Source organism: Salvelinus fontinalis, chromosome 28 (assembly GCF_029448725.1).
Source record: "Salvelinus fontinalis isolate EN_2023a chromosome 28, ASM2944872v1, whole genome shotgun sequence".
Lineage (NCBI taxonomy): Eukaryota > Metazoa > Chordata > Actinopteri > Salmoniformes > Salmonidae > Salvelinus > Salvelinus fontinalis.
In genome coordinates this window covers 21,604,798-21,619,902 of record NC_074692.1, presented here as the reverse complement: position 1 = coordinate 21,619,902, position 15,105 = coordinate 21,604,798, and the positions used below count along the sequence as shown (strand labels likewise).

Sequence of the window (15,105 nt, the reverse complement as noted above, 5' to 3'; positions counted from 1 at the left end):
TCACTAGGACAGCTGTGTGCTCCTGCCCTGGGCTTTTTGTACTATCTCTGCTCTCCACTCGACACACACACACACACCACACCACACCACACCACACCACACCACACCACACCACACAACACACACGTCAAAGACTACAAATGGGACCTGATGCGTCTCTGCTTGTCATAGCATTAAGGAGGTAGTTCGGTACCGGTAAGGAGATAGTCTCCTGTTCCTATGAGATGTTCCGGTTTGCACAAGCCGAGGCAAGGGCTGTGACGATACCAGTATCCAGGGTTGGAAGCAAGGTGGTCCGGTATGGTGTGCCGGCAAAATATATAGGGTGTGTACACCGTACTGGTAAGAAATGAAATCTACTGTCACCCCTGCCAGTATTGCAATATGTTTTCCGTAGCATAACTGAAAACACTAAGCAGACTAAACTCTTGGTCCTTTAAAAATCTGCTGTATGTAAAATATTCTGCTATAGCTTGGGAAGGAAATGTGACTCAATGACAACATCATGATGTTTGTTTCCAACATTAGGGCTGTTTTCCTAAAGAAGTTCAATCCTTGCCACGATAGTAACAAGTATCACGATAGTAACAAGTATCACGATACTGGTATGGTCCTGACCCTACTACTATCAGATAAAACCGTGACCAGAAACCATGTAGAACTCAGTACAGACTGTTTCACTGTAACTGACCGCATCCACAGTCTTTTCATTAACTTTCCTTCTGGCCTCTTGAATTGCTATATCTCATGGACCCTGTCATCATGCATGCAGTAGAACCCTACAGCACCACTGTGGTTTCCCAGGCCAGTCTCCTACACTTTCCCTTCCCAGCATGCCCTCTCACAAGGACGAGGAGGTGCCACTGAGGTGCTGAATTTGCATTTAGTGGAGGAACACAAATTAATGTCCATGCCTGTAGAGAGTGGGAGGGAGAGCAGAGGGCAATTTCATCTTGAAGGGCCCTGATGTAAAAGGGCTTTTATAAATACATTTGATTAATTGATTGATCAAAAGTAGTGCACAACAGCCAGCAGCATACCACCCTGCATACCACTACTGGCTTGCTTCTGAAGCTAAGCAGGGTTGGTCCTGGTCAGGCCCTGGATGGGAGACCAGATGCTGCTGGAAGTGGTGTTGGAGGGCCAGTAGGAGGCACTCTTTCCTCTGGTCTAAAAAAAATATCCCAATGCCCCAGGGCAGTGATTGGGGACACTGCCCTGTGTAGGGTGCCGTCTTTCGGATGGGACGTTAAACGGATGTCCTGACTCTCTGAGGTCATTAAAGATCCCATGGCACTTATCGTAAGAGTAGGGGTGTTAACCCCGGTGTCCTGGCTAAATTCCCAATCTGGCCCTCAAACCATCATGGTCACCTAATAATCCCCAGTTTACAATTGGCTCATTCATCCCCCTCCTCTCCCCTGTAACTATTCCCCAGGTCGTTGCTGCAAATGAGAACGTGTTCTCAGTCAACTTACCTGGTAAAATAAAATAAATAAATAAATATAGGGTATAGGGTGCCATTTGGGACAGAACCTGAATGTGCTGTGGATCGATCAACATATTGGCTCTCTAAAATGTCCCCTCCTTGTAAAGCCTGCTATACTACGCCAGGCAGGAAATAGAATATTGCCCCTCTGTCTAATAAATATTCATATGGATTTATTTCAGATCCCTTTCAGCACTTTTTTACAATTACATTTTACTTTTGTTTTCATTGAAAGCTGATCTTTTGATTTCTGGTAAAATGTGAGTTACGCTGCCCCTTACTCACCAAACCCTCGGTTTGTTCTTATATTGTGTTCAATATTCTACTAGAAGTGTACTGCAGAGGCTGGGGGGACAGTGATAGGTTGCTCTGCACAGTTCCTAATTTGGTTGCTTTGAGCCGGGCGCTGTGTTACTGGGTTTAACCTGCCGTCTCCTCCATTTGTCTTCACTTGATGCATCTCAGGGGAGCCCAGCAGCCAGTTAGCAATTACTGCTCAGGATTACACTTTCCTCCCTCTCCTGGCCCAGGACACACCGCTCACACTCTCTCCCCTCTATCCTCTCTCCCCTCTATCCTCTCTCCCCTCTATCCTCTCTCCCCTCTATCCTCTCTCCCCTCTATCCTCTCTCCCCTCTATCCTCTCTCCCCTCTATCCTCTCTCCCCTCTATCCTCTCTCCCCTCTATCCTCTCTCCCCTCTATCCTCTCTCCCCTCTATCCTCTCTCCCCTCTATCCTCTCACCTATCTAGTCACTCACTCTAACGCTCTCTCTCAAACTCCCTCGCTCAGCTCCCTGTGTCTCTCTTCTCCTTGATGAATCTGACTACTCTAAAAGCAGACAGACACGCAAGTACATACTAGTCCGTCGGTACTACTAAATATAACCTGCTCTCCAGATTTCATGGGTAGTTATGCATTACCTACCAATGCACCATTTCTCCATCCACGGCCTCCTTTAACCTCAGGTGTGCGTGTGGTTTGGGATGTGAGCTGAGCTGGATGAGGTAGAATAGCTTGAGTCTGTACTTGGAATATACTGTATATGGAGCTGAGCAGAGAGGGGATCTGATAGGATTTTTGAAGTGGGATTATTTACAATTTTACATTTTAGTCATTTAGCAGAAGCTCTTATCCAGATCGACTTACAATAGCAATTAGGGTTAAGTGCCTTGCTCAAGGGCACATTGACAGATTTTCAGCTTGTCGGCTCGAACCAGCGACCTTTTGGTTACTCACCCAACGCTCCTGCCACTAATTGTAATGGGTTCTCTGCAAAACAATGCATTGATTACTGATTAGGGTCACTTAAAATGGTATTTGGTACTGTGTCTCATAAACATATTAGCCATTATATGTTTTATGCAGTGAGGATGTGATTCTTCACGTTATTTATTATGATGAACTGTTAATAATTATCTCATTATTACCTCATCATTATCCCATCATTCTATGTCTAGGCTACCCAGAGACTAAAGTACAGCCGTCTTCCCTCTGTCTGTTTGGTGTGTTAATGTCAGTGTTAACACACAGAGACAGGCTTTCTGCATGACTCCATGCGTGCTCCTGGGGTAGATCAGATCTCCATGTACCCTGAACCAAACCACTGATCTGACAGCACATCCTCAGGAAGAGCTGGAGACGGGGTCTGTCAGTTTAGTAGTACTGCACTGCTCTCCTAATTACACAACCATCTCTTTCTCTCTCTCTTTCTCTCTCTCGTTTTCTCTCTTTCTCTCTCTTTCTTATTTCTTTCTCGCTCTCTGTCAGACCAGACGTGTGAAATTAGCAGTTTGCATGCTAAGAAGGATGTGGAAGGTAGAGGTTATTGGACATTTAGTTGTGGGTTTACTTGACGTCTAATGACTAGGATTTTTTTCAGGAAGATTATAGACATCAGATCGGCTGAAATTGAGGCATAAAATCAGAGCAGTAGAGGGAGCCTCAGCTTTCTATTGGTCTCTGTGTAATAGGTGTTCTCTGAGGTGTGGGGAGGAGGATGACACGTCGCCCTTGAGTCGTGACTCATGTGGTAATCGACTCTCTCGCTCTGTGTCGTCGACCTTGCTAAGAAGAGCCATCCCAACACATCCGTTGTCCTGTGCGTTCCGAGGGGTGGGGGGGCTGAGCATGGACACTGAGTGTAGCAGTACACTGCACCATCACAGCACAGCTCCTCATTACCTGCAGAAAATTACCATTAAGCCCCCCACACAACTCGCTGTGTACCCTGGGGCTGCTAGCCATGTGTCTTGTATTTCTGATTGGTTCACTGATCAGCCACTCATATCCTGTAATCTAATGTTGTTTGAAATGCCCTTCCTTTGTTTTATATTTAATTTAATTTCCTCTGTATGCTTGATAGATGATCATCATGACAACTTTCCTTCACCTCTGGCTCACTACCAAACTAAGTCCCCTTCTGTGTAATAGTTAAAAACATTCATCTTAGCTTTTCATCTTAGCAACATTCAAAATAGCTAAAAACATTCATCTTTAGTTTCTACACATCCTAATGTCCTAGCTCTTATTAGACAACGAATACCAGTACTCCTCCCCTCTGTGATTTCACCCCATGAAACCAGTGTTTCTGTTCACAGCAGGCAGCCTCCCCATTAGCTATGAGGTGAGTGTACTGATGATGGTAGGGTCGTTTGACTTTGTTATGGATTCAGAGACTGCATGCCGGGGGCCCGGAGGTGCTGGAAGGGCAATTAGTTATGCAGACAACCTGCTCTAAGCAGATTATTCATTAAACACATAGACATAGTCCTTGGTGCATGTGACTGTTTATTTTTAAGTGCCATCACTTGGCTGGTGAACTCCTTGGCAGTGAGTTGTGAATAATGAGAGCAGGGCTTTGCTGCAGAGTTCCTTTACTCTACCTCTGCTCTAAACTTCTGTTACAACTTACCTGCCTCAACCCACCTGTCCCAAACTCATTCTCTATCGCCTCCTTTAGTGAGTGATATAGGCTATGTCAGCCAATAGTAGAGGCCTATCAGTAACCTACAACCAATCATGGCAAAGCAACAATTTCGGTAGCCCTGGCCTAAAATGATATCTATATAGCAACATGGACAGTTAAAACTTAATACAGACTTAATACATTTATTTTCTCCTCATAAACGGTTTAAGCCCAGTCTGATCATACCCTGGCCATATCCTGTTCCTGCCTGCTGGTCTATTTATTCCTTCCCTACAGCCCCACTTAGGCCTCTCATCTTGGGATGTCCTGACGTTACCCTGCCTGCTTCGCGCAGCTGTAATTTCAGTATGTAATTGCCAAAATAAAGGAAACACCGACATAAAGTCTCTTAATAGGGCGTTGGGCACCACAAACCACCTGCACAGCTTCAATGGACCTTGGCATCGATTCTACAAGTGTCTGGAACTCATTGGAGGGATTCTTCCACGAGAAATTCCATAATTTGGTGTTTTGTTAATGGTTGTGGAAAATGCTGTCTCAGGCATCGCTCCAGAATCTCCCATAAGTGTTTAATTGGGTTGAGATCTGGTGCCTGAGACGGCCATGGCATATGGTTTACATTGTTTTCATGCTCATCAAACCATTCAGTGACCAAACCATTCAGTGAGCACTTGTGCTCTATGGATGGGGGCATTGTAGCCAAAATAATGGCCTACCCAGCATTTTATACATAACCCCAAGCATGATGGGATGTTAATTGCTTAATTAACTCAGGAACCACACCTGTGGGGAAGCACTTGCTTTCAATATACTTTGTATCCCTATTTACTGAAGTGTTTCTATTATTTTGGCAGTTAACTGAATGTGGATGACTTGAACACTGTAGATCAGGATGAGCGGCATTGCTGTAGTGGCAGCCATGCCAAGTGCCAAGGCATACCTTGCTGCTACATAAAGAGAGGCGGATTGGATGGTGTTGGAGGGTTGAGTTGCATAGGGCAGCCCCTCTTGGTTTGCAGAGTTGGGTTCTGGAGGCTATATTAATGATCCTGGGGGATGCCTCTGCCATGCTTCCTCTCCTCTATATGTCTCTGCTCTACCCTAATGTATCCTATTGGCCACTACTAGTTAGTATACATCCTATAGTAGGCAGTGAGTCACTCCGTGCCTCGCCAAACAGTCCTACTGTTCCCCCTCTCTCTCTGTGGTGCCTCCTGCACTAACTGAGCCTAACTGCTCTAATTATAATTCAATTCCAGGTCTGTGAGATGGTCATGGGGAGGGTCATTCTGGGCTCCCATCTCTGTTGGTGCAGGGCTGGACTGTCTACGGAAGCTCTGCCTGCTTTTGTATTTTCCTCTGGCTGGACAGTTTTGTCTCTCTGTGCTCCTGCACACAGCGTGGCCGTTCAGCACGCTCACGCATTACATCACCTAGTCAGAGCTGTCAGTCTCTGGCTGTCTATGCTGGTTGTGCTTGCTTACTGGTCACCACCCACTGGGTGAAGATGGAGGCCCAAGGGTGCAAACATGGTGAGTGCCCTCATCTTCCCTTTCTTGTGTTGTTTTACCTCTCTCGCCCTCCTCTCTTTTCTCTCCTCCCTCTTCCAGGACGTCTCCCCTTTCAAATAGGAGGGTTGTTTCCCCCCTCTTTATGGATTACTGGAGGACATTTGATTAGCACAAAGAGAGACATCTTGTGCTGTCATTGTTCAGTCTCTTTAGCACTACTAAACAGTTAGGAGATTAGTTATTTTTGTAGTCGATTGTGTGACTTGTCCCTGGCTCTCTGGGTCATATTTGGTCTTGGTTTATCATGAATGCCTGTTGATGTCTTGTTGTTATTTGATGAGCAACTGTCTGTTGGTAGCATGTCATTCTGCCAGGTCAGATTGTGGAGTAATTGCCAAGGCTCTAGACTGTCCGCAGACATACAGCCCACGAGCCTGGGACTGGGAATGAGTCACTTTAATACACTCCACTGCCTGGTTCTCACTGCTCCTGGTGCTGCTGTCTTTATGACTCGGTTATGCCTGTGTAGAAATTGAAACGGGTAGTAGTGCCTTTCAGACTTTTTTGTCACTAGTGTGTGCAGCATGTGATGGATTTTATCATCACCAATGTAGGCGTACATGTTGTAAATGTGTTTGTCAGTAGTGTTAGTCTCTTCCTCTGTGAAGTCAGAGAGAGAGCTGGCTTGTTGCTAGTGGGAATGTGGAAGTAGAACGGCCTCTATGACAGCTTCCTTTGCTAGCTGCTAAACTGACACTTTCACATTCAAGTGACATGCTTGGAACATTCTAATCACCACCCTAGGCCTAGGCTGTGCAGGATTACTCCCTGATATAACAGATGAAGATCAGGAGGAGGAGAGGAATAACAGAAGAGGACTGGCAGACAGAGATGTATATGCAGGAATAGGCAAGAAAGAATACAACAGAGCTATGCGAGAGTAGATGGAAAGTGAAGAGGATGAAGGTGGTCGAAGAAGAGCTGAAAATGAAAATGATCTGAATGTAACTGTCATTCTTCAGAGAGAGTTTGTCCTCTAACCTGGGGTGATGGTGAGTTTCCTGATCCTTCTAGATAGATTCTAGGCTAAATTAATAACCTCCCACTCCTCAAGAGAAGCTACATTCCTTTAGAAAATGTGAAAGACCCTCCCATCTACTCAATAACCTGCCAGAGCAGTACAGGCATGTTTCTAAGGCTCCAGCGTCCAACACTCTAGTGTTGAGAATGATGATACCTCACCTCCTTTATTTAACTTAGTACAATAAGTCATGTCTGCTGTTGCACTCGTGAAAATATTCATTTTACTTCCTATATACACTGAGTGTACAAAACATTAAGAACACCTTCCTAATATTGATTTACACCCCTTCGCCCCCCTTTTGCCTCAGAACAGCCTAAATTTGTCGGGGCGTGTACCCTACAAGATGTCGAAGGCGTCCCACAGGGATGCTGGCCCATGTTGACTGCAATGCTTCCCACAGTTGTGTCAAGTTGTCTGGATGTCCTTTGGGTGATGGACCATTCTTGATACACACGGAAAACTGTTGAGCTTGAAAAACTCAGCATCTTTGCAGTTCTTGACTCAAACTGGTTTGCTTGGCATCTACTATCTTATCCCGTTCAAAGGCACTTAAATATTTTGTCTTGCCCATTCACCTTCTGAATGACAGGCATACACAATCCATATCTCAATTGTCTAAAGGCTTACAAATCCTTCTTTAACCTGTGTTCTAACCTTGACTCTGATTGAAGTGGATTTAACAAGTGACATCAATAAGGGATCATAGCTTTCACCTGGATTCACCTGGTCAGTCTGTCATGGAAAGAGCAGGTGTTCTTAATGTTTTGTACACTTCTGTCTTTTCCTTTTGTCTCTTTATTTCATTCTCTTGGTTGTTGGTCTATTGGGGGGTTCTTGGGGGTGGGGAATGGATTCAAACATTTTGCTTCTGGGGGGACTGTGGGAGGCGTCTGGAATGGTTGAGGGACAGCTATTGGGGAACTGTGGGGGGATCTTGGAGGGTTCGGGTTTCACAAGATTGTGATCATGAAAAAGGAAACTATGACATATTTTATATCACTATCATGCACACGCACCCTCACACATAAGGATGGCTCTGTTGCAGAAAGACTGATACATGTTTGATAGTGTTTTGAAGGACAAACACTACAGCATCATGTTCTAATACTTTAATGTTACCCCCTCCTTGTGTTTTTTGTAATAAATCATTATTTAAAAAAATGTTTTGTACACTCTGTGTATAGCTTGCAACTCAAACACACGAATGTGTATGCACCCACTGCCACCGTACCGTGCACACATACGTCTCTCTGTTACCGGTGCGTTATGTTACCCTTATAATAGTGTGTATCATCTTCAAACCAATTTCCATAACAGTAAGATCCACTTGTATTATACAACAAATACACTGTCACTTTGTGCATCTTGGGTTGAGAAAATGGTGGAGAATCAGTTTGACCCATGCCACTTCTGGACTACAGAACAAATGTCAGAGTTTTCCTGATTTGCCTCAATAAATCATGTGTTCTGCCCTGACATTTAAAGGGTTTTTGTTTGTGGAAACGCATTGTCAAGATGTGGTTGCTCTCTAACAGACTAACACACCTGTCTCTGATCAGGTCATATAGTATGTTGTGTGGGAGGTCTCTTAATTAAACTGACCATTGATGTTCGTATGACCACCACCAGGGTCATTGCAATGTGAAATCCCTCAGATTCCAGGGGATGTGCCATAATGCTTGGATGTGGGCTATATCTGGTTCTGTGCCTGACCTGGGGGGTATTTCTGTTCCCAGTAAGAGTCTATGTAATGTTTGGACAGAGGCTGACACACTGTTCTCCTACTGTATGTTCAGAGTGGTCCCGAGTAACCTCTCCACTGCGGACACACTGCCCTGCAGTCACCACTGCAGCAGAGCAGGGGCCCACTGAGGGAATGGAAGACTGCCTCATGTAAATGGCCTGACTCGGCTTAAATACATTTGTTCTGCTTCCGAGGGTTTCACCAGTATCTGTCTCCGGAAAGGGGCCATTAAGAGAGAGATGTTTGTGTGTGTGTGTGTTTGTGTTAGTAAGTGAAAACCAGCTGTAAAATCCAGCCAAAGAGCAGAGCAATTCCAACACACATTTTATCCGTGGCAGTAATGACTATTTAATGTATATTTTCATAGTGTCTCTGAATCTCTTCATAGCTAAGTCATAAATGACCCTGTGTATTTTAGATACACACATTCTCTTGGAATGTGATGAATCTGTAATGAAGCAAAGCAATCCGTCGACCATAGATTTGGCTCATTAGGAACTCCAATAATATATTTAGGGTCATCTGTTGGCTGCCTCTGTATGAATTTTACACTGACTCTGCTGCTGGTGAGCCTACTGCAGTGTCCTCCATTTTACATGTCTAGTGAGTGGGTCATTGAATGGTGAGATTATCGATTGCTCTAACTTGGGAAACCAACTCATTTCTTAGAGAGCAATCAATAAAGGGAGATGGATGCATGAGTTCATGCAGCCACTGGGTATTGGGCTTAGAATATGGAGTTAACATTTTATGGGAATTTACTCCAAATAGCGTTAAGAAGTGCTAATGTCTTTCTAATGTTTGATTTAGTTTTCCGTGTCTGTGGTGAGGACCCTGCATCCTTGATTTCCCTCCTTTATTTAAAGTCTCCTCTTATCTGAACTCTGATCTTTTTTCTGCAGATGACTCAGGGGACGAGGAGCCCACGACCCAGTCGGACCGCAGTGAGGGGATCCAGGGCACTCTGAAGACCCTGATCAGCAAGCTTGATGACCTCAGCACGTGTAACGACCTAATCGCCAAGCATGGGGCGGCCCTGCAGCGCTCTCTGAGTGAACTTGAGGCGCTGAGAGTCCCAGTGGAGGGAGGAGAGAAGATCAAGGGCGTCAATGAACGAGCCACCCTCTTCCGCATCACCTCGAATGCTATGATCAATGTGAGTAGTGAGACTTAAGGCTTCTACACATCTATCCAAATAAAGCTAACTAACTACGGATGATACGTTAGGTCGTTTTTTTCTCCCAACTCAGGTCCCTATTCAAATATAGAAGTTGGTCTATGTCCAGCGGCGATCAACTGAGACTGCACACCGGGCAGATTCTTTCCACAACCGTCCATAGGCAGTTGGGTTGGCTGTATGTTAGATATACAGTGGGTTCGGAAAGTATTCAGACCTCTTGAAGTTTTCCAAATGTTGTTACGTTACAGCCTTATTCTAAAAGTGATTAAATTAATATTTTTCTCATCAATCTACACACTATCCTTTAATGACAAAACGAAAACAGGATAAAAAATATTGTGCAAATGTATAAAAACAAAAAACAGATGCCTTATTTACGTAATTATTCAGACCCTTTTCTATGAGACTCAAAATTAAGCTCAGGTGCGTCCTGTTTCCATTGATCATCCTTGAGATGATTCTACAACTTGATTGGAGTTCGCCTGTGGTAAATTAAATTGATTGGACATGATTTGGAAAGGCACATACCTGTAGATATAAGATCCCACAGGTGACAGTGCATGTCAGAGCAAAAACCAAGCCATGAGATTAAAGGAATTGTCCGTAGAGCTCCGAGACAGGATTGTGTCAAGGCACAGATCTGGGGAAGGGTAGCAAAACATTTCTGCAGCATTGAAGGTCCCCAAGAACACAGTGGCCTCCATCGTTCTTAATTGGAAGAAGTTTGGAACCACCAAGACTCTTCCTAGAGCTGGCCGCCTGGCCAAACTGAGCAATCGGGGGAGAAGGGCCTTGGTCAGGGAGGTGACCAAGAACCCGATGGTCACTCTGACAGAGCTCCAGAGTTCCTCTGTGGAGATGAGAGAACCTTCCAGAAGGACAACCATCACTACAGCACTCCACCAATTAGGCCTTTATGGTAGAGTGGCCAGACGGAAGCCACTCCTCAGTAAAACGCACATGACAGCCAGCTTGGAATTTGCCAAGAGGCACCTAAAGGACTCAGACCATGAGAAACAAGATTCTCTGATCTGATGAAACCAAGATTAAACTCTTTGGCCTGAATGCCAAGTGTCACGTCTGGAGGAAACCTAGCATCATCCTTACGGTGAAGCATGGTTGTGGCAGCATCATGCTGTGGGGATGTTTTTCAGTGGCGGGGACTGCGAGACTAGTCAGAATCGAGGGAAAGATGAACAGAGCAAAGTACAGAGAGGTCCTTGATAAAAACCTGCTCCAGAGCGCTCAGGACCTCAGACTGGGGTAAAGGTTCACCTTCCAAAGGGACAACGAACCTAAGCACACAGCCAAGACAACGCAGGAGTGGCTTCGGGACAAGTCTCTGAATGTCCTTGAGTGGCCCAGTCAGAGCCCGGTCGAACATCTCTGGAGAGACCTGAAAATAGCTGTGCAACGATGCTCCCCATCCAATCTGACAGCGCTTGAGAGGATCTGCAGAGAAGAATGGGAGAAACTCCCCAAATACAGGTGTGCCAAGCTTGTAGCATCATACCTAGAAGATTCGAGGCTGTAATCGCGGCCAAAGGTGCTTCAACAAAGTTCTGACTAAATGATCTGAATACTTATGTAAATGTCATATTTCAGTTTATTTTTTATTTAATTTGGAGAAAAAAATTAAAGCTGTTTTTGCTTTGTCATTATGGGGTATTGTGTGTAGATTGAAGAAGGGGGGAACACTTTAATCCATTTAATCCAGTCTGAATACTTTCCGAATGCACTGTATGTGTAGAAGCCTTTTACATGGCAATGGGTACTGTGTAGAGTGACCATCATTCTCAGTGCTATGGTATGATACAGTAGATGTGACATTAATGACACAGGTCAGCAGATTTTGATTTGTGTATTTACTGTAGTGATGTGCTTTAGATTCTCAAATGCTCTTGCAAATGTGACGACAAAGGGAAGGTCTTCTTAGGTGTTACCTCTTTCTAGCAGTGACGTATCATGCCACCCATCCAGTTACAGTATGTTAGATATGTGCGGTGGGGTTGTTAGCATCGGAACTACAGTAGCTGCTCTATTGCTATGGTTACCATGACCACAGAGAGTCATTTCCATAGGCCATGTGGTATTATAGTGGACTAGAGGGCAGAGGAAAGGAGAGGTCGGTGCTGAAGGAGTGATACCGGATCTGGGCTGGGGGGGGGGGACAGGAATAGTCTTGCCCCCTCCCCAGACCTCCCTAGACCCTCCCAGCCCAGGGACGTGAGCCCAGAGACGAATGCCAGAGCCCCCTCTGCCTCCACAAAACAGACTCTTACAGGGGCCAGACGCTACACAGACAATCAGACAAGGTTTGTGTGTCTCTCTTATACTATGCTGCTTGGCTTTGATGTGTTTGATGTTTTTTTGTATGTTTGACAATAGATAGCTTTGTTTTGTCTGGGACACAGACAGTTATTTCTGTGGTAATGTGTTTCTGACACATGGGGAATGTTCCCATAACATGGGTCACAAGCAGGTGGGATAGTGTATCCAGGGCACATGTACTTGACCTTTTTAAACATGGCCTGAACTGATACTGTGAGGAAATTATGGGTTGTGTTTGCTCAGCTGAAGCTTTGTAGAAAGTTCAGCCTCATTTAGAGTGTTCTACGTTTGTGTGGAGAAGTCTACACTTTTATCATAGATTTAGCTGTCTTCCCTCTAAAGGCCTTGTGTTTCTGCATGCAGTTCATTTCTGTGTTGATTAATTGGAGTGGGAACTGAAAGTTACTGGACAGGCAATAAAACATACCCCGTTGGATTTCCTATCTCATTAAACCACTGTTAGAGCTGGTCAAACTGGAGGCGCCGATGAGGGAGGCCGATGAGGGAGGCCGATGAGGGAGGCCGATGAGGGAGGCCGATGAGGGAGGCCGATGAGGGAGGCCGATGGAGGCCGATGAGGGAGGCCGATGAGGGAGGCCGATGAGGGAGGCCGATGAGGGAGGCCGATGAGGGAGTGGGTGGAAAACTGCTACTTCTGAAATTTCCTTGTAGTAGTTTTTTTGAATGGTTTTGTGTAAGTAGAGGAAATGGGGGGGTAGATAAGTAGGCTATTTGCTGATAACTACAGTAGGTTGTGGTTCGTTCGGTTTGTGATGTATTTGATATGTCACCACAACCACTGCTCTTGATCTCAGTTTACACCAACTGGTGGTAGGAGGGGGGGCGGGGGGATCTCACCCTGACTTGGAGGGATGCGGATCTCAGCCTGACTTGGAGGGATGCGGATCTCAGCCTGACTTGGAGGGATGCGGATCTCACCCTGACTTGGAGGGATGAGGATCTCACCCTGACTTGGAGGGATGCGGATCTCACCCTGACTTGGAGGGATGCGGATCTCACCCTGACTTGGAGGGATGCGGATCTCACCCTGACTTGGAGGGATGCGGATCTCACCCTGACTTGGAGGGATGCGGATCTCACCCTGACTTGGAGGGATGCGGATCTCACCCTGACTTGGAGGGATGCGGATCTCACCCTGACTTGGAGGGATGCGGATCTCAGCCTGACTTGGAGGGATGCGGATCTCACCCTGACTTGGAGGGATGAGGATCTCACCCTGACTTGGAGGGATGCGGATCTCACCCTGACTTGGAGGGATGCGGATCTCACCCTGACTTGGAGGGATGCGGATCTCACCCTGACGTGGAGGGATGCGGATCTCACCCTGACGTGGAGGGATGCGGATCTCACCCTGACGTGGAGGGATGCGGATCTCACCCTGACGTGGAGGGATGCGGATCTCACCCTGACTTGGAGGGATGCGGATCTCACCCTGACGTGGAGGGATGCGGATCTCACCCTGACGTGGAGGGATGCGGATCTCACCCTGACGTGGAGGGATGCGGATCTCACCCTGACTTGGAACGATGCGGATCTCACCCTGACTTGGAGGGATGCAGATCTCACCTTGATTTGGAGGGATGCGGATCTCACCCTGACTGGAACGATGCGGATCTCACCCTGACTGGAAGGATGCGGATCTCACCCTGACTGGAACGATGCGGATCTCACCTTGATTTGGAGGGATGCAGATCTCACCTTGATTTGGAGGGATGCGGATCTCACCCTGACTGGAACGATGCGGATCTCACCCTGACTGGAAGGATGCGGATCTCACCCTGACTGGAAGGATGCGGATCTCACCTTGATTTGGAGGGATGCAGATCTCACCTTGATTTGGAGGGATGCGGATCTCACCCTGATTGGAGTGGGTGGCCCCTTTCCATTTAATGCACTCAAGCCATAAGAAACCTTGACAGAATTGTCACACTTGCCCAACCATGCACACACTGTAAATTGAACCAGAACATTTATTTAAACTCCAACAGCTGTCAAATCTGCTTGATTTGCATGTTGAATCATTATGTGATATCCACTGAGTTCAGACATGATGATATTTCCCCCACCGGAAGTCACGAGCAGCAGTCTGAGTTGAAAGGATGGATTCAGCAGAAAAAAAGTGGAACCAAAGTTGGATTTAAGTTGATATTTAATTGTGTATGTGCCTGAGGAGCAGAAGGAAGTGAGTAGCTCTGTCACATGATGCACTTTCAGTGTGAGAAGTCAAACCTCTGCAATCAGGACACTTACTATTTGACTTCTGAAGGTAAGAGAATATATATATATTATCTGTGAGTAAGGCTATGATTTAGCTACAATAACACTGCTGTTCATTTGAATTGGTGTGAATTGTGAAATGACTGAAACACTTTGGGATGTTAGTTTAGACTTTTGGTTTTGGTGTCAGGTCATCAGCGTAGATGGTTGTTTACTTGTCAGTTAGGCTAGCGTGCAGCTCTCTGATTTATTCATGTGATGGCCTGTACTGTGAGAAGACTAAACTTATAACATGTCAATTGGTTAAACTATGTTGCTGCAGGATTATTTTCCTGCTATGAGAAACAGGTCAAATTAAGATCCTACTGTACATGGTTAGTGTGTGTTTCAACAAAGATCTTCAATATTAAAATATCCAATTATTTTGAGCTGCTGGCTTAGTGTGGGGGATATATAGGACCCTGCCATGTCCCTGTTCCGTCTGTCTGAGGGCGATATGTCCTATCTGTGCAACCCACTGATCTGAGAAGACACAGATTATCTGTGCTCTGTGACACACATGGCCCTCAGCTACACACCACAGCCAGAGCCATGGCCAA

At 45.8% G+C, this 15,105-nt stretch overlaps 1 protein-coding gene across 4 annotated transcripts in view; it reads left to right on the top strand.

Moving 5' to 3' along the window:
• LOC129826380 (oxysterol-binding protein 2-like) overlaps positions 1 to 15,105 on the top strand; it is an 83,063-nt gene that overhangs the window by 48,825 nt on the left and 19,133 nt on the right. For all 4 annotated transcript variants that reach the window (XM_055887055.1, XM_055887058.1, XM_055887056.1 and 1 more), the window contains one exon: positions 9,660 to 9,913. In XM_055887055.1, the coding sequence (XP_055743030.1) occupies positions 9,660 to 9,913 (254 nt within the window). The remainder of the gene's footprint in view (positions 1 to 9,659; positions 9,914 to 15,105) is intronic.